General features: G+C 45.5%; 1 protein-coding gene across 2 annotated transcripts in view; it reads left to right on the top strand.

The window, feature by feature from the left end:
* The first annotated feature begins 491 nt into the window (after positions 1-491).
* The window catches only part of TRIM67 (tripartite motif containing 67), a 42,222-nt gene continuing 17,706 nt past the window's right edge, over positions 492-25,007 (top strand). For both annotated transcript variants that reach the window (XM_012731387.1, XM_004691138.2), the window contains exons 1-3: positions 492-2,318; positions 22,873-22,968; positions 24,598-24,720. In XM_012731387.1, coding sequence (XP_012586841.1) covers positions 1,269-2,318; positions 22,873-22,968; positions 24,598-24,720 — 1,269 coding nt within the window. In that variant the 5' untranslated portion in view covers positions 492-1,268. The remainder of the gene's footprint in view (positions 2,319-22,872; positions 22,969-24,597; positions 24,721-25,007) is intronic.

Here is a 25,007-nt window from a genome sequence, read left to right as displayed (position 1 = left end):
TTTGACTTCAGGCTGTCCGACATTTTGTGATTTTCATTTTTTGGTCTTGTCATTCATTTAGGAAGCGGCGGTCAAACCACGTTACCTCTCCATTTGTAAACATCTGGCCTTCTAGGTCCCAGTCTTTTACCCATTTATGGTGCTGGGTGGGGGGCACAGAAGTAGGCAAGGAAGACTATGGCGGGGGTGGGGCGGGACGTGGGGATTGTGCTAATTCAAGATGCAATCTCCATCCAAATAATAGACTATTATTAACAATGATCCACATTGCAAAACCCTCAAAACTGCCCCTTGACTCCCCTAGCAGCAAAAGGCGAGCCCTTATTCGCTGAGCTGACGCCTCCTCTTCCCCTCCTTCCTTGCCTCTCCCCCTCAGCCTTCTCCACTACTCTCTGCTCTGGAAATTACAACTCCTCAGCGCGCCTGGCAGGGAGGCGGTAGTGGTAGCAGCAGGAGGGAGGCGGGGAGGGGATTCCCGAACCTGCCGGGCGCTTGCCCTTCGCCCGCCGGCTGCAGCGTGGCGCGGCCAAGGTCAGAGGCGCCGCAGGAGAAGCAGCTGCCAAGCAAAGAAGGTGGTCATCCAGGCGCTGAAAGAAAGCCTCAGGGCGTAGTCGGCGGGTAACGTCAGACGCTGGGACAGAGGCGATCTGAGGTCTCCGGGCAGGCCGGGTCGCGCCAGGGAGTCGCCGCGCTAGGAACTGAGGCTCCACCTTTAGTCTCTATGGCGCTGTCCGCCGCCTCGTGGTGCTGAACCCAGCTCCTCGGCCCAGCGGCCTGCTGGTCTGCCTTCTCAACTGCCGGTCGCCCTGACTGGGGGGTGGGGTGGGGGCTAATAAGGGTCTTTGGGCAGCTGCCCACCCACCGGAGCCCAAGGATTAAGAACCGAGACTTAGCAAACAGCATCCCGGCCGCTGGTCCTGATGTGAAGAGGAGACTGCAGCCAGCGGCGGCGCTAGTGCTGATTCATCACCTAAAGAGCTTTGCAGGCCACCCGGAGGGCAACAGACCGACTCCAGACTCTGGTCGCAGGGTGAAGTCGCGGGTGCAGGAACCTTGCGGATAGAAGGTGAGGACCCCCTCCCTTCTCTTACCTCAAATTGTCTAAGGGCGGTGGCTCCAGAACAGAGAGGGGCGTGCCCCTGGGTTGTGAAGTAGTCATGCCCGTGTGATGCCCCCGCCTTCCATCTCACCGGAGCTACCCACTCTTATTCACTGCCTGTTTCCGAACCTTGAGCCATTCCACGCTCTTCTCTGAATACCGTGCCACGATGGAAGAGGAACTGAAGTGCCCCGTGTGTGGCTCCCTGTTTCGGGAACCCATCATCTTGCCCTGTTCCCACAACGTCTGCCTGCCTTGCGCGCGTACCATCGCAGTGCAGACTCCGGACGGTGAGCAGCACCTGCCCCAGCCGCTCCTGCACTCCCGGGGCTCAGGGCTGCCCGCAGGCACCGCCGCCGCGCCCTCCCTGGACCACGACGCAGCAGCTGGCCCAGCCTGCAGCGGCGGGAGCGGGACCACAGCTGGCGGCCTGGGCAGTAGTGCGGGAGGTGGCGGGGACCACGCGGACAAGCTGAGCTTATACAGCGAGACAGACAGCGGCTATGGCTCTTACACCCCCAGTCTCAAGTCCCCCAATGGGGTTCGCGTGTTGCCCATGGTGCCTGCACCGCCAGGCTCCTCGGCCGCGGCGGCTCGGGGTGCAGCTTGCTCCTCGCTGTCGTCGTCCTCCTCAAGTTCCATCACTTGCCCACAGTGCCACCGTAGCGCCTCCCTGGACCACCGCGGCCTGCGAGGATTCCAGCGTAACCGCTTGCTAGAGGCAATCGTGCAGCGGTACCAGCAGGGCCGCGGGGCCATGCACGGGGCGACCCCAGCCGTGGCGGTGGCCATCTGCCAGTTGTGTGACCGCACTCCTCCCGAACCAGCTGCTACACTCTGCGAGCAGTGCGACGTGCTCTATTGCGCTTCCTGTCAGCTCAAATGCCATCCATCTAGGGGACCCTTTGCTAAGCATCGCTTAGTGCAACCGCCGCCGCCTCCCGCTCCTGCCGAGGCCGCCTCAGCGTCCCCAGGCGCGGCCCAGGGCGCCCCCAGCGGAGGAGGCGGCTGCAAGAGCCCGGGGAGCGCTGGGGCAGGGGCCGGAGCAGCTGGGGGCGGCACCGCACGCAAGTTCCCTACTTGCCCGGAACATGAAATGGAGAACTACAGCATGTACTGCGTGAGCTGCAGAACGCCGGTGTGTTACCAGTGCCTGGAGGAAGGCCGGCACGGCAAGCACGAGGTGAAGCCTCTGGGGGCCATGTGGAAACAGCACAAGGTGAGCGCCCTCTGGGCTCCCCGCGGGAGAGGGTACAAAAAAATTGTGAGAGAAAGAATATTGGTTCTTTCTTCCACAGTAGGCAGGGGGTCAGTCCGGGGGTCAAGCAGAGATCCATTTTCCCCTCTTCCCAAACTCAGTTGTTTGACACACACATAAACGAGCTCCCGGTACTTTTAATGTGTTGTGAATGGGAAGGGTTTGGAATAATGACATACTGGGTTCCCGCTTCCCTAAGATTTTATCTTTCTACACTAAGGGCATCTAGAACTAGAAATAGGACTCTTGCACTTCTAACGTTGACGAATAAATTTCCTGATGCCCCTTCTGATTTATGCCATGCAGGGACCCGGCCCTGCCCACCCTCCCCTTAAAGGTGTTTTTTAAGTGCACACGTTACCGTTTACATGTAGAAATAAAAAATGCCTCCTGGCCCTTGGTTGATCTGCTCTGGAAGCAGGAAATGTCCTAAACCAACCTTTAGTGAAAGGATACACTGTTTTCTCCACAGCTGAATTCCCAGCAGCTTCCAGAGCAGAAATTTTCCTACTCTCACCTAGTCTTCAGCACTTTCTACCCCAATTGAATTGCCTGACATCTGAAAGGGATGATTTAATTGTTCATGGGCTTTGTCTGAGGATTCAGGTGTGTAGCCTTTTAAGAAGGGAGTATCATTTTCCCCCAGAGATCTCTTACTGAGACCATAGAGCTCATGGCAGTGGGAGTGTGGTGGAGTCACAGAGTAAGCTTTTAGTAGGACAATTAAGTGCACTTTCATCTGCACACTGCTGTAAGCCTCATTGGTTTGCAGCAGCCCATGGGAATGGAAGAGGCTCTAGAGGCAACTTTCATAAACTCACGGCTGTCAGTGTGTCTTCCTATGTGACATGTAGAGAAAGAGAAAAGGTTTCAAAGTCAGGTCAGGTCCCAAAGCAAGAGTTCTAACACACATACACCTCAACTTTCCATCAAAGGACACACCAGACACACTGGGGTTTGAGGTCCATGATCCAGCCAGCGAGAATTAAGGTCCCTTGTTAAATGACCCCAACTGCATCTGCAAGTCTGAGTTCCTATTATTCATTTTTTAAAAAGATTTATTTATTTATGCATACCAAACTGGGATACAGACCAGAGGTGCAGGGGCGGTGAGAGGATTCACCAGAGACAGAGTGGAAAGCAGAACAGCAGACTGACAAAGTACACTGCTGAGGAAGCAGCAGGCGAGACAGGAAAGGTCTGTGGCACCATGTGGGTCACATCCCTGGCAAGGGAATCGAACTTATGTCCAAGCGGCTGCCAATAGCTTTGCAATGCTGTGCTTTAACCCATTGTGCAGGGAGGGCCTGCACCTGTTATTAAATATCTTCTTTTCCGTAAACTTTCACCCTGCAAAAAGGCAGGAGGCCTCCAGATTTCCCAAAAAGAATACAATATTCTGATTGACATAGGAAAATAAAGTATTTTGCACAGCTATCTTGTATCTTCCAACTGGAAATGAACAACAAAGGGAGCACAGATGAGAGAAGAAGGGACTAACCATCCCTACTGTAGTTTTATTGTAGTTAACTACAAATATTTTCAGTTGTTACATTGTGTTATTGTAACTTAAGACTTTCAAATAAAATATTAGAAAATAAAACAAATGGGGGAATTTGTATAATGGGTCAGAAGACCGGTTCTTTGGAGCCAAAGCCCTAATTCTAGAACAAAATGTTTAATTCTGGAAACAATTCTTTTCTCCTTGGGGACATTGGCTAATATCTAGAAATATTTTTGGTTGCTACTCCTAGGGGGTACTATGGCAGCCAGTGGGTAGAGGCAGAGGAAAACTCTTCAAAGCCATTACACAGTCACAAATGTCAATATGCAGATACTGAGAAGTCCTGCTGTGCGGTTATACAATTCTGGACCCAATTCTAAAGGCTTTTAATTCACTTGCTCTAAGTGTTTCGACACAATTTAAAACCTACTCAATAATACTATCTATCTCAGATCATTCTTGTAAAGAATAAGTAAATACCGTTGAACTTCTAGTACATTACTTGACCCACCGAAACCAATATATGTTATTTCTTGTATATAAGAAATATGTTATTTCTTGTATATAAGAAATATGTCATTTCTTATATAGTCTTCATACTTATAATTGCAAGACTTGCAGAAAGTTACAGGGCAGCAGCAAAAGTTGTTAATTTGACTCAATTGAGTTGGTTACCTAGAGAAAACAGCTGGTGACTTTTGGTATTGCTTAATCTGAGTCCTGAAATAGCTTTGAACTAAATGAAGATGTCTGACTTGAGTTGATTGTCATTCATATCACATTTTGTTGCATATTGCTTCACAGTAATTGTAGCTGCTTTGCTTATTTCATCTTTCCAGTAAAGAGACATCACTCTACATATAAAATCTCTTGCAAAGAGGCTATGGTCATTGTCCAAGGCAAGGAGAACAGGTTTACATTAGGATTTTACGGCTGCTAAATTTTCACAACCTAGAAGACCAAAACGAATTCTGGGTGTTACCATTCAAATCTTTAAACTTAATGAAGATTGGAAAGCAAAATGAGTTGAGATGAGAGCTTGCCATCTTAACAGAGATTAAGTCTCTTATGAGAAAAGTGAGTTGGGTAATGAGCTATGTTTTCAATAACCAAGGTCATGCAGGGAAAATCATTAGTCATCCTTAACATGGTGTCAGCAGTAGTTTTATAAGATTTCTATCCTGCAAAATTATGGAAAGCATATGTGACGTTTAGTGAAGTGGGACAACTATCTGGGTAGTGGGGTAATATATCGATGAGGAAGCTATCATCTCAGTTTTTACCTATTGCCTTTACTTCAAGGAACAAAGATCATTCTTCTAAACTCAGAAGGACTGGTATGAGACACTTTTGTGAAAACCCATTTTCAAAAATGAATAAAAGCTCTGCTGTTCTCTTTCAGCAGGTGCTGTTTTTCCACAGAAAGGGAAATTATTGAGTGCTTACTATGGGCCTCTCTGCTAAAGAGGCAATGAAAAGAAAAGATAAAGGAGGGTTGGTGGAGCCTTTTGTCATCTTCTGTGGAAAAACACGTAGTGCTGTGACTGTGAGGGTGGCTGCTTTGGAAAGTTATATGTTAACATTCACTTTCAGTCCTGCTGTGGCAATTTTAGTTTCTTAATAAAACTAATTAAAACTAAGTCTCTGGTGTGTGTGTGTGTGTGTGTGTGTGTGTGTGTGTGTGTGTGTGTGTGTGTGTGTGATACATTAAATTCCCAGAAGCCATGGCAGAGGCTTGTTGCTCTAGTAAAGCTAGAGTTGGGACAGGAACACTTTCTGAACATTGCTGTGAGAGGAGAGACTTTCATCAAAACTTTACTTGAATTCCTCTCTGGCATGACTGGAAACTGTCATCTACTTAGTGATTCTAGGTAAAGAGATATAGAGGTGACACTGAAATCTATTTTAAAATCAGATTGATTGTCACCTTTTAAAAACAGTGTAAGATGTTTAAGAGGTAGCTAAACACATTGTTAGATGATTCTTCTGGAAGAGAATTTCCAATCAAACAACTTCTGGTGCAAAGAAACTATAGGTTGTGGAAAATAGAACAGGAAAGGGAAGCTTTCCATGAGCACTTTTGTTGTTCCTTCTGATTCTGGAATTCTAGTTTTCCCTACGCAAGGAGGATGGGTCTCTATGTGTTGTGTTACTTCCCTGGTGTGATGTCACAGAATGTCAACAATGCCTGTAACTCCTGTTGGGTATAGATAACCCATCCAGAATGAAATGGGTAGAAGCTGGAAATAGATAAATAAAATGGGTAGAAGCTTATGCTGAACTGATGTATGGAATGCTGGATAAGCCCTACATCAGAAGTCCTTTGAACACCATGGAGAACAGGTGAGTTTTAAAACAAAAGCTCATGGAAATCCTGTGATGTCTCCCAATGAGTCAGCACTTCCCAAAAACAAAGATGGTGAGGCCTGAATTCCCAAGGAAGAGGGGATTTCAGGTCACTCCATGTCTTGAGGACCTGCCAAAAGCCACTTGTCTTCTCAGCAAACTGGTGTTATCTGTCCTATATAAACATGAGGGCAGGATTTTAGCTTTGAAAGTCTCAAAGGAAAAGAGTTCCTCCATGAGGAGAGATGACATATGAAGGACAAAGGCAGAAGACGTGATTAGAGCTGTCCTTTGATCCTCTGTATGCTTATTTGAATACTTATAATGCTTTAAACATAAATTATAAGTGTTCATTACTAAAAACTAAAATTACATATATAGAAATGTAGAAATTAATGGGATCTCCAAATTACAACTAGTAGAGAAAAGCATTCTAAATGCTACAGTTTTTCTTCTAGAATTGTATTATACATTTACTTTATAGCTATTTTTTCTTTATTTTTTGAAGATTTATTTATTTATACAAACAAGAACTGGATATAGGCCAGAGGTGCAGGGTCTGGAGAATGGGGTGAGAGGATTCACCAGAGACAGTGGGGAGCAGAAAAGGCAGATCTGTTAAATACTGGCTGAAGGGAGTAGTGGATGGGACAGGAGAGGTCTGCATGTGGGTCACCTCCCTGGCTGGAGATCAAACTCATGCTGCAATGGCTGTGGATAGCTTCATAGTGCTGTGTTCTAACCCAGTGAACCATCAGGGAGGACTCAAGTATTTTTTCTTTAAAACCACAATATAAACATCTTTCCTGTCAATTGGTGTACATCCTTTTTGATGACTGCATGTCATTACATCATAAGGATTTATAATTTTATTTGCTTGACACCTTAATACTGGACTTCAGTTTGTTTTCAGTCTTTTGCCATTATAATATAAACACTTTTCTAGCTAAATAGAAACCTGTACTCTTAATTATTTCCTTAGGTTAAAATTTTAACTATGAACTTTATATTCTATATCAAATGATTTCTTGCTTTAAGACATCTGATTAATGTTTTCAAATTGACTGCTTGAAGTTTAAACTTACTTTTTTCCCCACCAACAAAATTGTATAAACAGTAAAAAAGTCATGTAAACAGGGACTATGGGAAGAAACCAGGTGGATTGTCTTGTTTGCTAGTTGCATTATATTATTACCTGAACTTTCTCCTTGAAAATCACAAGGATGTAGATTTTTATATATCTAACAACTCATAGGAATCGTTCTTCCCTTAAAAATTGGTTTAATAGGCACCTTTATTGCCCTATGTCCTCTGTGGGGCTTTAAGGCCCACAAAAAAGACCAAGTTTTCAGGACCCACAGAAGATGCTTTTGTGTGGGGGGTGGAGGAGATAGGGAAGTGATAAAGTGCTTGCCAAAAATCTTCTGGAAAGCCTGAAGCCTACCCCTCAGATAGCCTGAGAGCTGCATAGTAGCTACTGACTCTAAGCCAAGCATTGGTGAACGGAAATCTGTTGAGTTCCACAGAGCATGTGGCATAGAAATATGTGCAATTTGAATGAAAGCCTGGATTTTTCAGAAGTTGAATCTTTCACCGACTTTAAAGTTCTGGGAAGTGAAGTGCGTAGGCTGACTTCAGTTCCATCTGCCCCAGACTGGCTAAGTACCAATGGCAGATCTGCTCAGATCCCTGGGAATATGAGCCAACTTCAATAGCTAGAGGCCTGCCACATCTTCTCACACCACCTACTGTGTTAACATCACCACTGTCTTTAAAGCCATCTGGGTGATAGCCTTGCTTCATGCTTGGATTTAATATCAAGCAGATCCGTAATTCAGGACCAGCTTTTAGAAAGTAGCTTCATGTAAAAAAAAGAAAGAAAGAAAGTTATGATTTTTGAAAAACATGCTTTCCTCATCACCCTATATACCTGAAAAACCAAAAGAAGGTTTGGGAAAGACGGTAAGAATCCATAAATGTGAATTGATTTTAACTTCTTTTAGGAGACTGTTTATAGAGATATAGGATGTTAAAACCGAGGAAGATTCAAGAAGATTTAAAGATTATGAGTGGGCACTACACTTGGCACTAATGATGAATGAATTTCATTCTGTCCACCGAGGTGTTCAAACTATGGCTGAGTGACTATTATATTTTTAGCCTGCAGGGGGAAGTCCTAAATGTGAGGAGACATGGTGAAGGGACCTTATCTGTCCCAACAAACCCAACATATGGAATGTTTCAGAAAGGAAAATGTCAATCTCTGAGACAGACTAGGGAAAGGGCTTACAAATAGGACCACCATGTATCTTTATAAATAAAGTTTTACTGAAACACAGTCATGGTCATTACTTATATATTGCCTGGGGTAACTTCTGGAAGAATTGAGTGACCTTAACAGGGAGTTGTAGCCTGCAAAGTGGAAAGTATTTTCTCTCTTCTCCCTTGTGGAAAAAAATGTCCTGACTTCTTGACTAGACCTTTGTTGAGTCTGAGGTGTCTGCTCAGCAGCGGCCACACAGCTCTACACAGCTGGGAGCTTCCTGGGGAAGCAGCCTCTTGAGACTTGCCTCAGTCCTACTGAAGCAGGATTTGGATTTTAGCAAGACCCCTACTTGATTTGTATGTACATTAAAATTTGAGAAAACCTGATGGGAATGCTTTTGGGGCTCCAGGGTGTCTTGAGGGCTTCACTCTAACTGTGCAAGTCAGTCAAGAAGTGGTGCCAGCCTCAGGCCTAAAGCTGATTCTCAGTAACTGGACCCTCAGGGAGTCTGACAGGTTTGACAGGCCCCTGACAGAGTCTTTTGGTTCAGCAAATTCTATATGCTGGGTGACATTTTGAAGCTCTCAGGCCACCTGCACCAGAGGCAGCAGGTCTCTGAGGGAAGGACCCTTGTGTGTGTGTCTGAGCTACAGACACTCGGTCCTGGAAAGGATTCTGGCAGTTTTTTTTTTGCTGTTTTTCTGGGATTGAACAGAAATATGTTTACTGTTCCTATCTCTGGACTCCCTTTGGTTTGTGTCTAAGTTGTTCTTCAAAGAAGCAGAAAATGCTTTTTCCCCTCTTTAGTCAGTTTTGTGGACCTGCCCAGGGAGGGGTGAAAACCTAGGAATCTGCATGAACGGGAGAGGAGCTCATGAATTCACCTCTCCCTGTTTGGAATTTCCTCTTGCAAAGCTAAAACTATGGGGGGAGGTGTTTTTACTTCCTAGGGTAGAGTGTTTCCTAACAGAGATCATAAATTCCTGCCTCCTCATTTTGCAGGAACTGAAATTGTACAAGTTGTGAAATGGCTCTAGAAAAAAATCTTTTTAATGTCCTCATTGTACATTTTGATTCACACAAAAATGGAACAGATTGCTATGTTTGTGTCTGAGCAAAAACAGGCATACAGCATCACCTATGGTGATTGTGAATGAAGAGTAAGAGTTGGCTGATGCCTACTCTAAAGAGGAGGCACAGAGAAAGAGACACAGCATCTCATTCCACTGTTTTTTTTTTTTTATTTTATAACAGTTTATTTTTACATCATTTTGTACATTTATTTTCCATCTCAATTGTAATCCCTGCGGGTTTCCCATCACCAAGTCACCTGTGTGCCATCACCATAATCCCGTGCACTTTCCTCCCCCCCCCCACCCCCCATTTTTGATCCCATTCCCCACTCCACCCCCACAAAATGTCTCTGGTATATGGTTGTTCATTATTTTTGTTATTTTCTCGCCTGGTCCATTATACTCCTGCTATATCTCATTCCATTGTAATGGGGCGAATAAAGTGGAGATAAAAGACTGAGGAGCAAGCAACGTCTTCTGTTTAGAACAAGTTTGATGAAAGAGTTTTAGTACTGAGAAGTAAGGGGGGGATCTAAATCTATTACATAAAACAACCCTGCCCCCATTTATTTATGGGTGGCCACAGGGAGAGAAGTTAATTTGGAGAGGAGAGTAGAAAAGGAGCCACAAAGGACAAGAAAAGGTCAGGTGGAGCTGGAGAGCTCAGAAGTGAGTGTGTGTGTGTGTGTGTGTGTGTGTGTGTGTGTGTGTGTGTTGGGGGGAGGGTCTCAAGGACAGATACAACAGACAGGAAGTGGCCCCTGCCAGCATTCTCTCCAGAAGGGATTGGGCTTTGGTCACAGGCCATCTAAAATATATGTCCAGGCAGTTGCATCATTTGAAAAATTATATCAAGGGCCCTCCCTGGTAGCACAGCAGGTTAAAGCACAGCAGTAAGAAGCTAGAGTTCAATCCCCGCCTGCCCCGGAGGTGATCCATATGGCACAGGCAGACCTCTCCTGATCAGCCCGCTGCTCCCTCAGCAGTGTACATCATCAGTCGGCCTGTTCCGCTCCCAACTCTGTCTCTGGTGAAGCCTCTCACTACCCAAGACCGTACCCCAGCTCTGTATGTTAAATAAATCTTTAAAAAAATTATATCAAGTTGATATTAGGAAATGTAGGCAAATGTCTGTACTTATCCAATCTCCTGACTCTGGTTTATAGTTTGGATTATGGGCAATATCTTTAAAACCAGAAAACCAACAAAATATGAAGAATCAGAAATGAAAGACCTTTTTAAAATGAAGAACTGTGGCCCAATAATTATAATAAATCAGTCATTCAATAAATTTCATTTTTCTTCATGGCAGGCTTTCTTTATCTGTTAGGCTGTGTACCCCAATTAAAGGCCATTTCTAGCACTTACTACAACAGCTTAAAAGTGAATGAAGCCTCTTGACCACTAGATCTTTTTTCTGAGCTCCTGCCTTTACCAAGTACATATTTTTCAATTCACCTAATTATTCAATCAACAAGTCTTGAATGCCTATGTCATACCAGGGACTGAGGTCACATTCTGATTTTTTTTTCCCAAAGAGTATAAATCTAGTCACAAGAGAAAGAAAATCAACAAATCCACAGATAAATCAATTGGATAATTGCCAATAATGCTACATACTAAGATGGAAGTAAGATAATGTGATATAAAACACTTGGGCAGGTTGAAAAAGTGTCTCTGAGGAGGCTGTGTTCAAGTTCAGACTCAAGGAAGGAAACAACCCTGCACAATTCTAATGGAGGCTGGTTTCCCAGTAAGACCAAAGCCCTGCAGTGGAAGATGCTTCACGAATTTAAAGGACAGAAACAGGCAGAGCATTTGGAGTGCAATGAAAAATATGAGTAGGTGGCAGGAGGAGAAAGCTAGGCAGGGTCGAGAGGACACAGGTTCTGGCAGGCCACAGAGAGCAGGTTTGATTTTACTGCAGTGGGAGAGAATTAGAGGACACTAAGCTGAGAAACTGTTACAGGGCAACCCAGAGTGGACTGGGCCGCCTGTTGGTGGGGCCTCACGCATGCGCTCACAATTCAGTTATACTGCAGGCACATACAAAAGGGTCAATAATGGGTTTACTTACAAAAGGGGAAAGGAAGAGGAAACAACCCAGGGAAAGAGAGTGGGATACAAAGTAACTGGAATATCTTATGGCTTAGCTGACTAAACACACTGAGTCATGAGTCACTTGGTCCAGAGAGCTATTCCCCGAGAAAGAGTGAGAGATGAGAGAATGAGAGATGCAATCGTGCCCTATTTATCCCCCAAATGTCCCAGAATTCCTGCTAGCTCCACCCTTGGGTCCTCGCAGTTCTCTCCCTGGTACTGCTGGGAGTTGTAGTTTCCAATCCCTGGAGTAGGGGGTAGGGTCCAGAAAGCTGGAGTAGGGACTCCAGCTTAAAGGACTCTACAGAGTTCCTTTAGGACATCCCTCCCCTTAACAAAACGATGCTTATTTTTTAAAAGATCATTTTTGCAGTTGTTTAGGGAAATGCATGTAAATCAAATGGAAGTAGAAAGACCTCTTAGAGGATTTTAGAATCATTTAGGCTGTACATATGAGGACTTGAATTAAGGGAGAAGCATCAGAAATGAGATGCTTGGGATTCCCTGAGCTTCTTGGACTTGTGGTTTGGCTTCTATTATTTTTGGAAAATTCCTGTCTATTGCATCTTCAGTTAATTTTTTGCTATGTTCTTTCACCACCCCCACTCATTTACACAGTGTTAAACTGATGCCTCACAGTTTTCTCACACTCCTTTCTTTTATCTTTAATCATTCTATTTCATCTCTGTTAGTTTCAGTAATTTCTGCTGACTTACTGTGTAAGGTCGCTGATGCTTTCCCAAATGATTAGTCCCTTTCCATGTTTCTCTGACTGTTCTCATCTGTCCTTCCTTGGGAAAAGGAAGAATTAGAAAACATCTAATGTCCTGGGTCCATGGCTATTATTGCATTTTCCCTGGGATGAAAAAGTTATTTTCTTCTCCTTTCCTCCAGCCAAACTGCGCTCAGAATGTGAGGGAATGGGACAGATTTGCTACATGTGCTGGTAACTTAATGTGTTTATTCTGGAGGGAACAAGGGTTGGTAGGGGTGGGGATGGGGGGCGCGGGATTTTTGCTTGCCTGCAGTGCTTGTCAGAGCCCCTGTGGAATCATTTTCAGGAGGTTCCCTTTATTATTCAAACAGACATTTAGTAGATTGTGTAACTCATGAGGTTTTACTTTTGTCTTTGGTTGCTAAAATGCTTGGAGTGGAATATTAGGCATATATAATAGATGTAATTGTGTTCTAAATTTTGACCTTTACTTCTGGCAGTATTTTATGCTCTACTCCACATCAACTTTCATTATTTTATTTTTAAGATTTATTTATTTATACATACAGAACTGGGATATAGGCCAGAGGTGTGGGGTGTGAGAGGATTCACCAGAGGCGGAGTGGGGAGCAGAACAGGCAGGCAGACTGAAATACACTGCTGAAGGGAGCAGCAGGCGGGTCAGGAGAGGTCTGCCATGCCATGCCATGTGGGTCAGCTCCCTGGCTGAGGATAAAACCTGTGCTGCAGTGGCTTCAGAGAGCTTCATATGCAGTGCTTTAACCCATTGTGCCACCAGGGAGAGCCCCATCTTTCATTCTTTCAAGTTACATTCTTTAAAATTCTTTTTTTTTTTTAAGATTTATTTATTTATGCATACAGAACTGGGGTATGGGCCAGAGGTGCAGGGGTGATGAGAGAATTCACCAGAGACAGAGTGGGGAGCAAAACAGGCAGGCTGACAGAGTACACTGCTGATGAGGGGAGCAGTGGGCAAGACAGAAGAGGTCTGCTGTGCCATGCGGGTCACCTCCATGGCCAGGGATCAAACTAGCACTGAAGTGCCTGCGGCTAGCTTGCAGTGTTGCACTTTAGCCTGCTGCACCACCAGGGAGGGCCCTAGTCTTTGGAATTCCATAAGCTTTTGCAAGCTGCTTTTAATCTCTTTTGAAATAACTAGGTTAAAAGTAAGCAAACAAGCAACCTTTTTAATGACAGCAAGTAACCTTTAGAGAGTTTCATTATGACAGTCCCTACTTCTTAGCAGTGCCCAGTCATTAATTTTGGTTGGTTTTGTTTATTTGATTTTTTTAAGAAGCTGACTGTTGCACATTTGTATTGAACAGGCAACTCCCCAGTCACTGGGCCATCTGTCTCATACAATAAAGAGTCTCCAAAATGACAGTCCCTTGCCTGCCCAGCGATGATTCATCTTATTTCACATCTTTCTTGTGAATGTCATGATATACCACCAGCTCTTTTTTGAAGGCTATGATTATAATAACCTCTTATATCAATTTCCTTTACAAGCATTTGCAGCTTGTCACTGATGTTTGTTCTCCACACAGCCCTGCCTATCCAGCAGGATTCTGTGCTTGTAGCTTACTGAGAATGTGGTGATACAGAGGCATGGAGTCAAGACACACTGTAGACAGGAAATCCCTCTGGGCTGTCAGGAACCATGAGGAGGCTGAGGTCTTAGCCTATGCACACATTAGAAAATTTACCTGCCACAGCTTCAATACAGAAGAAGACTTGAAGCACCTGAATCTGATCTAAACAGCAGTTGAAGCCAGAGCAGTAACAGCAGGGAGAATGTCAGCATGTCTGCAGCCCCCTGAGCGTCAGCTGCTCAAGGCAGTTGTGAAGGTCAAATGACACCTGCACACACGTTAACTGACTTCATAGGGAAGAGACCCGAAATTAGGAGCCCCAATCTTTTATGTGGGACAGGATTCTGAGCCTCTTTGCTCCAGTGAGAGACAGCATTGCTACATCTTCAGGCTGTTATTTAGGCCAACAATCTTCAAAAGTCAGCCCAAAGAGCAATCAGGGATCACTGGCAAGGCCTCATGAGCACAAAACACCTATGGAGGAATATCTTCCAGAAGGAATAAATCAAGAGCCACATGATTCCATGAGTGATTTTTACTCATGTACCTACATTCTCCAGGACCTCCTTTTCCTCTAAACTTCTTATTTACGTTAAGTTATAGGGGCCTCAAGAACACCTGGGTCAAACATGCAAGATCTGTGCTGTGGTAGGTCAGAATTTTTGCTGCTTTGGAGTCTGGGGTATGAAGATGATGATGATGATGGAAGGAGAAGCAGGGCAAAGGCTGTTTCTCGGCCCTACCTCTAGAGGGCTCTTCCACACCACTCCGGACCCTGAAACAGATCCTTTTTCTTTCAAATTGATGTTTAGTAATAATCGTGGTGAGGTGGGTGAGAGTGACTTTCCTTTATTATGTGAACTGCCTTGAGGTTTTAAAGCATTATCTCATGTAAGTCATTCCATGGCATGTGGGAGAATGTGGATCCAGAAACAAAGATGTGAGCAGAGTGACATGGAGTGACCTGCAGTAGGTAGTTGTGGGGAAGAAGTAAGCCTTTGCTGCTGAATGATTCTGATTTGGGGCAGGGGAGGAATGTGTGTTTGTTACTGTGGCAGAACTTGTTAAAGCTGTCTAATATCAGCACTCCTCACGTTCACTACCTTGCTTTCCTCATCTGGGCCTTGCCCTGCCCTTGATCAAAATTTTACTCTTTTTCCTTTGATTGAAAATGAGAAGATTATTTTAGGAAACACTTTTTAAATCTAGTGTTATATTTTTACACATAATTCTTTTTTTATCTTTTTTTGTTTGCTTTCCCCACAATCTTCTAGATCATGTTTCCCATCATTCCTACTCCTCCTGGAATAGGCCATTCTGACCAAAGGTGACAAAAGACTTTACTTAATTACTTGGGTTTTGGGGAACTTTTTTCCTCTCTCCTGAACCTTTTCCTGGATAGTTTCATTTACTTAAATCCATTTATTCTGTTATGAAAGAAACATAAACCTAGCATTTCCTGAGCAAGTTTAAAAGGGCTATCTTGAGCTTTTTAGCATACCCCACAGGTATGTTTTCTCCTAAAATTGCCACACAATTGAAGGTCATAAAATCCCCTTTTATGGTAAGTTACCCCAAAGTAGAAGAAGTGAAATTGCATGACCATTCTACCATTAAATTAGTGCATGTCAGAGGCAGAGCTGAAACAGAGCTCTGGTCCTTGCTTCTCATTCTTGATTCATTTTATAAATTTCCCTTTCATGGGCCCTCCCTGGTGGTGCAGTGGGTTAAAGCACAGCACTATGAAGCTATCGCAGCCACTGTGGCACGAGTTCGATCCCCAGTCAGGAAGCTGACCCACATGGTGTGGCAGACCTCTCCTGACCCTCCCGCTGCTCCCCTCAGCAGTGCATTTCATTTGCCTGTTCTGTCCACTCTGTCTCTGGTGTATCCTCTTACTGCCCCCACCCCCTACCTCTGGCCTGTACCCCAGTTCTGCATGCATAAATAAATAAATCTTAAAACAAGCAAATAAATTACCCTGTCATGTTGCCCAACTAAAACAAAAATAACTAATTCGTTTATTCAACAAATATTGTGGTAGCACACAGGATGTCCCTCTTCTAAGTCCTCACAATTTAGCAGAAACAAAGTAAATGTCATCTAACATTACCATGTAATGAGATATGGGATGGGATGGGGCCTAGAAAGGGGTATGTCCCCAGCTCAGGAAGAGAAACATGGTTAAACAGCATGAGGGAGGGACATGTGAGTTGAATTTTGGATGACTCTAGGAGCTGGAAAGCAAAGGGAAGGGCCCATCAAGCAGGGGAACAGCATGTTTAAAGGCACAGAGGTGTGGCATAGCCTGAGGGTCATGCTAAGGTGGCTGGTGTCTTGAAGGAGCTACCAGTTAATGATCTTGCCTGTTAATTTCAACAGGAATGAGCCAGCCCACACCCCAGGGGACCATACATGTTTCCAGTTATTCTGGGTCTGCTTCCTGAACATGTTTGCTCTTGAGGGCCATTTGACTCTTGTGCCAGAATAAGAAGTAATCATTTATTGTTTATTTATGCCTACAGAGCTGGGGTACAGGCCAGAAGTGCAGGGGCGGTAAGAAGAATCACCAGAGACAGAGTGGGGAGCAGAACAGGCCGACTGATGAAATACTCTGCTGAGGGGAGCAGCGGGCAGGTCAGGAGAGGTCTGCTGCGCCATGTGGGTCACCTCTGGGGCAGGGATTGAACTCATGCTGAAGTGGCTTTAGCTTCTCAGTGCTGCGCTTTAACACACTGTGCCATCAGGGAGGGCCCATAATCATTTATTTTTAATGATCAGAAGTCAGTTCCCAATGACATTGTACATCAGCTCTGCCTCTTTCACTTTTGACCTGTGCATTAAGTCTAGCCAGGCAATTTCAGTTGGCAGCCTGAAGAACTGTGTTGTCAAACTGGGTGTTCCTCCATCATGCCTTGAGGCAGGAACTTCTGAGAACCTCTCGGTTGTCTGAAGCAGAGTTGTGGGTGAGTGAGGAGAGGTGGCCTTCTGCCATCACCACCTCCATAGTTAATGGATTTATTGAGGTACAGCATGAATCACTAGTTATAACATGACTGGCTTGTGTGTTGTTTTTTTTTTTTAAGATTTAGTTATTTATGCATACAGAACTGGGGTACAGGCCAGAGGTGCAGGGGTGGTGAGAGGATTCACCAGAGACAGAGCAGGGAGCAGAACAGGCTGACTGACGAAGTACACTGCTGAAGGGAGCAGCGGGCAGGTCAGGAGAGGTCTGCCGCGCCATGTAGATCACCTCCGGGGTGGGCATGGAGCTCATGCTGAATGGCTTTAGCTTCTTACCGCTGTGCTTTAACCCGCTGCACCACCAGAGAGGACCCTGTGTGTTTGTTTTTTTTTAAGGGGCAATGCCTTCTTCCCTGTTCACCTCTTTTTTTTTTAATTAATTAATTAACGCATACCGAACTGGGATTCTGGCCAGAGTTGCAGGGGCGGTGAGAGGATTCACCAGAGAGGGGAGCAGAACAGGCAGATAGATGAGGGGCTAGCAGGAGAGGTCTGCTGCCCCATGTGGTCATCTCACGGGCTGGGGATCGAACGAGCACTGAACTGGCTACAGCTCACTTGCAGTGCTGCACTTCAACCCCCTGCGCCACCAGGGAGGCCCCACTTTGTGTTTTTTTGGTCCTGACCACAAAGTCAGAATTCTTTGTTGTTGACTGGAACTGGAGCACATTTACTGGGAAATAGTACTACTTTCTGAACACTCACAGAATCAGTGGGAGCTTGGAAAAACCAGGTTTGCAGTGAAAACAAGGAACACATCCACTTACAGCCCACGTGTGTGCCAGGCCCATTCTCACAGGTATGAACTCAGTCTCACAATAATACTATCTGGTGCCACTGCCATCATCCCCATTAAGAGGGTGAAGTAATTTCTCACTCTGAAGTCTGGGTCCAGTGAGGGACACAGGCAAGTAGACATATACCTGGCTCATGAGAGGGCTGTCATTAGGGATAAAACAAAAGGCAGGGGATAAAGGGAGAACAGAGGAGAAGAACCACAAACAAAGTTCCACAGCTGCATTATGAACGTCAATTTAGACTGACCATTAGGCTGATGAATTTGATTGAATTTAACCCTCTGGCTCTTGGAGCCTGTGGCCGGCAGTTCAGGGAGAATGACAATACAACACAAAGCCACTCTCTGCCAAAAGGGGCTGCTCTGAGACTTTTCCAGCTATTGGCATGTTTCTGGGGCAAGAGAAAGCAGGACGGGGTGGAAGAACCCTCCAGCCCTCAAGTAGAGGCAGGGCATGAGACAGTATCTGAAGTTCTGTCTGATGTACAGTTTAAGCCAGGTCAGCCTAGGATGGCAGTTACCGAGAAGTAGTTTCGTCCAGAAGTGGTGATAACTGTCTTGATCTGCAGGGTTGGGTCAGATGCCATTGCCCAGCACCATCTGGGTTTTGTGCTCGGGAAACTGGGTTCAGAACAGCCATTCTAACTATGCCCAACATACAAGAGATTGAGATTTGAATAGCTTGGGGGAGGTAAGGCAACATCTAGATCAAAATCTAGAATAGATGGACACAGATATTTATGGAGCACAAGTTCAGGCAGGCAGATAGTTGGATCCAGCATAAAAATGTTTACATTTTAAACTGTTCCACTAACTTAGAGATGCTATAGGAATATAATAAGGAATGTTAATGAAATAGAAGTCATAGTATGTAACTTTAGATTCAGGTTAAGATGCATTCGATCATAAGAAAAAAAATTCGTCTTCTGCCTGGATATTTCTTTTCTTTCCAGGAGTCTAGTCTAGCCGACATTGGATAAACAAAACAATCCACTTCCCATCTCTCACACTGAAGCTCCTCTCAGACCAGAAAGGGACAATTTTCAGGGTCTTCTGCTGACCCTCCAAATTCATCTCTGTGGAAATAAGACATGTATGTCTCAACAAACTTGAAACAAAATGCAGTGTGCTATAAACCTTATACATTGCCCATAAATAAGCCATCTATCTCTGCAAAGGGATTTCCACCTTCCCCTATATAAGCTTTGCTCCTTTTCCATTCAAATAACCAAGTCCAGTTTCCCAAAGCTATCCCTGGGGCAAGGAGCAGCGACACGAGGCCAGTGCACACGTGTAGGGAAAAGGACAAGTGTGAAGAGGGGAGGGGAGGAGGGGTTACCCAGTCCCCTGGTGAGCATGCTGGTGGGTCCTGGGAGAGTGTGCCCTGTGTGACCTCTCCAGAAGCACTGAGAAGAAACGGAAGAGATCTGGCAGCAAGTGTGGCGGGCCTAGAGCCAGTGCCGACTGAGCTGTGATTATGTCCCATTCCGCTGGGTATTTGCCTACGGTCACTAGTGTCCTCAAAACCTGTCTGTTCCTGGGCTTCTCACCAGAGGCTCTTCTGCTTGCCAAGCAGGGAGCAGATCAACTGGCCCTGGGACAGATTGGGTTGCTGGGAGGCTGGTGCTGGGGGGCTTAAAGGGGCAGAACCTCCAGCCAGGTGGTCTCTCAGGACTGGTGAAGGGCATTGCAGCATGAAGGATCTACTGGGATCTGTTCTAGCTTATCATGCACCTCTAGTCCAGAGATAATTTTGCTTTTTGTTCAGCCATCAGGACAGTAAAGGTTAGAGGGAGGCAGCCGCCCTTGGGGGTGAACAGCTGCCTCTGTGGGCCCCATGCTTTGGTTGAGTGTGGCAAGAAAGGAAGTGCTATTCTCCTTTGGACACTCAAATTTCAATTAAAAATCCTTTTTTTTAAAAGATTTATTCATTTATGCATGCAAGAACTGGCCAGAAGTGTGGGGCAGTGAGAGGATTCACCAGACACAGAGTGGGGGAGTAGAACAGGTAGATTGAGTGAAGTACACTGCTGAGGGGAGCAGCGGGGGATACAGGGAAGTTCTGCCACGCCATGTGGGTCAGCTCCCTGGCCGGGAATTGAAGTCATGCTGCAGTGACTGCAGACAGCTTCATAGTGTGGCACTTTAACCCCTTGCATCATCAGGGAGGGTCCTTAAAGTCCTATATACTTTTTAAAGATTTGTTTATTTATGCATACAGAACTGGGGTACAGGCCAGAAGTGCAGGGATGGTGACAGGATTCACCAGAGACAGAGAGGGGAGCAGAACAGGCAGACTGAAAAGTGCACTGCTGTGGGGAGCAGCTGGTGGGTCAGGAAAGGTCTGCAGCTCCATGTGGGTCACCTCCTGGACAGGAGATGGAACTTGCACTGAAGCAGCTGTGGCAAGCTTTGTAGTACTGTGCTTTAATCTGTTACACCACCAGGAAGGAACCAAATTCCTATTGTTAAAGATACCCACAGCAGGCCCTCCCTGGTGGCACAGTAGGTTAAAAACACAGCACTGATAAGCTAGGGCCACATCAGCATGAGTTTGATCCCCACCCCAGGAGGTGACCACATGGCACAGCAGACCTCTCTTGACCCAACTGCTGCTCCCCTCAGCAGTGTATTTAAAAAAAAAAAAAAAAAAGATACCCAAAGGGACCATGGAAGGCTAGCATTGCAGCCTTCCAAAGCCAACTTTCTGGGAGAGACCTGAGTTGTTCTAAGACTTGTACCATTCCATGGATGTATAACAATCTCTGCTGTCTACAATAACCTCTGGTGCCCAGTGGTGGTTGAAATTTAAACACTATAAAATTTAGCCCAGCCCCTCAGTTACATCAGCCACTTTCATAGCCTCAGTAACCACGTGGTGGTGGTGACTGCGATATTAGAGTAGACAGAGTGTTTCTATTGTTCCTGAAATTTCCATTGTATATTCTTGCTGTACAGATCATTGTGTAGAGAGGGATACACACCGAATAAGCTGGAGGGGAAGGGCCCAAGTCAGCTGAGGTGGGGTAAGGATGATGAAGCCCATGGAGAATGGAAAAGCTTCTGAGAGCTGCACCCTGTGGAGCCAGTGAGGCTCTGAGTCTCCTCAGCCCTCATCTTAGCCTCACCCTGAATGCTTTATCTCCCCAGCTCTGAGTCCCTCCCTCCTCTTTCCATATAGCTCCCTGTGTCCTCTCATCCACTCCCTGGCTTTACTTGCCATCTTCTTCAGAAAATTTTTTTCAGCATTGTGACCTTGTCTATACAAGCCAGTGGATCTCAAACGATATCAGAATCTTCAAAAGGTTTGTTAAAAGACAGATTCCTAGGCCTCATCCCCAGTTTCTGACTAGTAGCCCTGGGTGGAGACGCAGAATATGTACTGCTAACAAATTCCCAGCTGACACTGATGGTCTGGGAAACACTTTGAGAAACACTGATTCAGGACCTCTGGTGGTACAAGGGTTAAAGACACACGGTGCACAGTGCTATCAAGCTGTCACCAGCCACAAGCTTGATCCCCAGCCAGGGAGCTGACCCACATGGCCCAGCAGACCTCTCCTGTCTCACCTGCTGCTCCCCTCAGCCAAGTACTTCGTCGATCTGCCTGTTCTGCTCCCTACTCTGTCTCTGGTGAATCCTCTCAGCCCCTGCATCTCTGGCCTGTACCCCAGTTCTGTGTGCATAAATAAATAAACCTTTAAAGACAGCACTGATTCATCCATTCAACAAAGACTGGTTGCGCGCTACTGCATGCCAGAGCTCCTCATTGGTATAAACAAACTAGGCAAATTTCCTGCTCTAGAAAATTTCCTAGAACTTGCATTCTAGGGAGAAAGGTGGTAAACAAACCTGCATCTGGTGATAATGTTATGAAAAAAATAAAGCAGGGCAAAGGGAGATGGTTAATTCATAGAGACATCAGAGAAGGCCACACTGAGATGACATTTGAGGAAGACCTAAAGAGTGGCAGGGAGGGGCAGAGAGGGAGCACACGACTCTGTCTTTTCAGGTACTGCCCGCAGCTTTCCTTTTTTTAAGATTTATTTTATTTATGCATACTGAACTAGAGTACAGTCCAGAGGTGCAGGAGAAGTTACAGGCCAGAGGTGCAGGAGAGGTGAGAGGATTCACCAGAGACAGAGTGGGGAGCAGAACAGGCAGATTGATGAAGTACACTGCTGAGGGGAGCAGCAGGCAAGACAAGAGAGGTCTGCTGTGCCATGTGGTCAGATGTGGTCAGCTCCCTGGAGGGGATCGAACTCATGCTGAAGTGGCTGAGCCAGCTTCACAGTGCTGTGTTTTAACCCGTTGCGCCATCAGGGAGGGCCCGCCTGCAGCTTTTTAATTAGACAATATTGAAAATCAATGTTTTCAGTCTCCTCATGATTATCCATTTGAAAACCAATTTCATCATATGTATATGTGTTTTCTTAAAAAGAATTTGATCCTAAAGGTCATAGATTTGACCCCAGCTTGCACTTCCACTTTTGGCTCCCAGAAAATGTGTCCACACCCTTTTCAGTGGTGTGAGGCATCCCGAGGGCTAAGAGGGTCCCCACAAGGAGATTGTATCCCCTTGCTCAATGATGCTTTAGGGTTCCGATTTTTACAGCTCCAGCCTTTGCAGGGATCTTCTCCAACCCTAGCCCCTAGGCCTGTGTAGCGCTGGGTGGGCAGAGCTAGGACCTAAGAGGTTCTAGGACATAAACATCTGAGGGTCTTACTGAGGAGCGCCAGAACCGCCATGTGAGGAGGGGGGCCAGAGAGCCGGCTGAGGGCCTTGTTTATCTTCTTGTCCTGGATTCTGCAACTATCAACACGTATCTGAACAAATGGTTGAATGCTTCTTACTCTATCCAGCTCCAGACTCCAGAAAGAAGAGTTTAGGGCAATCAACACGTGGCCACCATTGTTGGAAAAATAACCCCATACTGTAGCAACCACAAGCCAGTAGCTTACAGGGGAGGTCAGTCCTCACCCCTCTTATAAAATAAACACAAGCCTTTAAGATGAAGTGCCAACTGTATGCTAATTAACACCTAATTTTCCTTTTCAACCTGTGATATCTTTTTTAGGCCCAACTGTCTCAGGCTTTAAATGGCGTTTCTGATAAGGCAAAAGAAGCGAAGGAGTTTCTGGTTCAACTGAAAAACATTCTGCAACAGATACAGGTGCGTGTAGCTCCAGCATTTAGAGGGGATTGGTATAGGAGGTGTCCAGGAAATGTCAAGAAGACAGGAAAGCATTTGCCCAGAGATAGGCTTCTTTAGAAGGTTTAATTGTCATAACAGTCTTTGATGTTACAGACTCAGGCCATAGCCGCTTCAGTGAGAGACACCTGATACCATGGCATCACAGTGACACTCGAGAAGGAAAAGGGTGAGCTCAGGAGCTGGGAGATTGGCAGGAAGAAAGCAGGGCGGGCAGCTGTACCACACTCGGCACGGCCATGTTAGTTCTGTGTAGCATCTGTAAAGAGTGCTTTTGTAGCCATGGTATCAACCTAACTATGATTCATGCAAATATGTTATTATATATCTACATCAATTACTACAGACATGTGTTTATTGAGCACTCAGCTTTCACACAAACTGAGCCCGATGCAGATCAATAAGGCATAGTCTCTGGCCTCAGGGGTCCGGTCCTACAGAAAAAAGGAGCCACTGTATAAATAACAACACGTGGAGGAGCCGTATATATGGAGGATGAATGTTAGCGGCCCAGGGTGTAGGTGGAGAAAAGGTACTGAGGCCCTGAGATGTCACTCCACGATGAAAACCTTCTCTCCTAGCACACATAGTGCAGAATTCAGCCATAGGTCTTCTTAAGTCATCTCTCTGATGCTTGAGAGACAAGAGGCGTAGCTGTGGTTGGGTCTGCTACCACAACGTGCACAACATGAGTGGTTTAAGCAACAGCAATGTTTCTTACAGTTCTTGAAGTTGGACTTCCCAGCCCAAGGTGTCGGCAGGTTGTTTTCCCCGAGGTCTCTCCCTGGGTTTGCAACGAATGTCGTCTTCCTGTGTCCTCACACCGTTGTCCTCTGTGTGTGCTATGTTCTGCTCTCTTCTTCACAGAAAGATATCTGTCAGATCGTGTCAAATCCACCTCAATGACTTCCTTTAAAAGTAATTGCCTCTTTACAGGCCCTGTCTCCAGATACAGTCACATTCTGAGATGCTGGAAGTCAGGACTTCAGCATGTGAATTTGTGGAGGGATGTAATGAATTCATGCTGCTCTTAGAGTTCAACTAAGAGACAGCCCCTAAAACCAGAACACTCGTACAACTGAGACAGCCCCTAAAACCAGAACACTGCTTTTTAATTTTTTTATTATTTTCTGACTGTAAAAAACAAAATATGTGTTTCAGAAATTTTGGAAAGTAGAAAATAATCTATAGAACTAACAGAAAGCTCACCAATATCTCACTACCTGGAGTGTCCAGTTCTCCACGTCAACATGTTGTTTCATGACTTTAGACACACATGCGTGCACCCATGTAAACCCTAGATGAGATTTTGCTGTACATAATTTGTAGCTGGGTCCCCCACCCCTTCTAATCAGCCTCCCATTGGTATGTTCCATGATATTAAAGACTCTCAGAGCAATGTCTGAGTGACTGTGGACTATTCCACCACATACACATGCCGAGACCCATGGTATCTCTCCTCTATCTCCTGTTTATGTGGTTTCCAATATACTAACCTTACTGCTAACTTTGGGAGAGCTTCTCTCAGATTTCTTTGTCTCTAACACTTGCGAATCTGGCATGTCTTCTCTCATATTCTGCTTCCCACAGGAAAATGGACTGGACTATGAAGCCTGCCTGGTTGCTCAGTGTGACGCACTGGTTGATGCTTTAACTAGGCAGAAAGCCAAGCTACTCACCAAGGTTACTAAAGAAAGGGAACACAAGCTGAAGGTAAGAACTAACATGTTCAGTCCCCATCACAGCCTCTGACCCAGTGTGAGATGAAGCATGCTGGATCAGTATTAGGTGACAAAGTGGATGGATGGATGCATAAATGGGTGGATCATTGGAGGGAGGGAGGGAAGAAGGGAGGATGGGGAAATAGCAGGTGGAGGGAGGATAGATGAATAAATACCACAAGAAAGAAGTGTGTTGCCCCTGACCTACTTACACCCATGTGATGTTCCCTAAAACCAGTCAATACCCATGCTCTCTCTCCAAAGATGAAATCAGACACC

The sequence above is a fragment of the Condylura cristata genome, unplaced genomic scaffold (assembly GCF_000260355.1).
Source record: "Condylura cristata isolate star-nosed mole 26May11 unplaced genomic scaffold, ConCri1.0 scaffold00030, whole genome shotgun sequence".
Lineage (NCBI taxonomy): Eukaryota > Metazoa > Chordata > Mammalia > Eulipotyphla > Talpidae > Condylura > Condylura cristata.
Note: the sequence above shows the minus strand (reverse complement) of the source record. Positions and strands in the feature narration are given on the sequence as shown.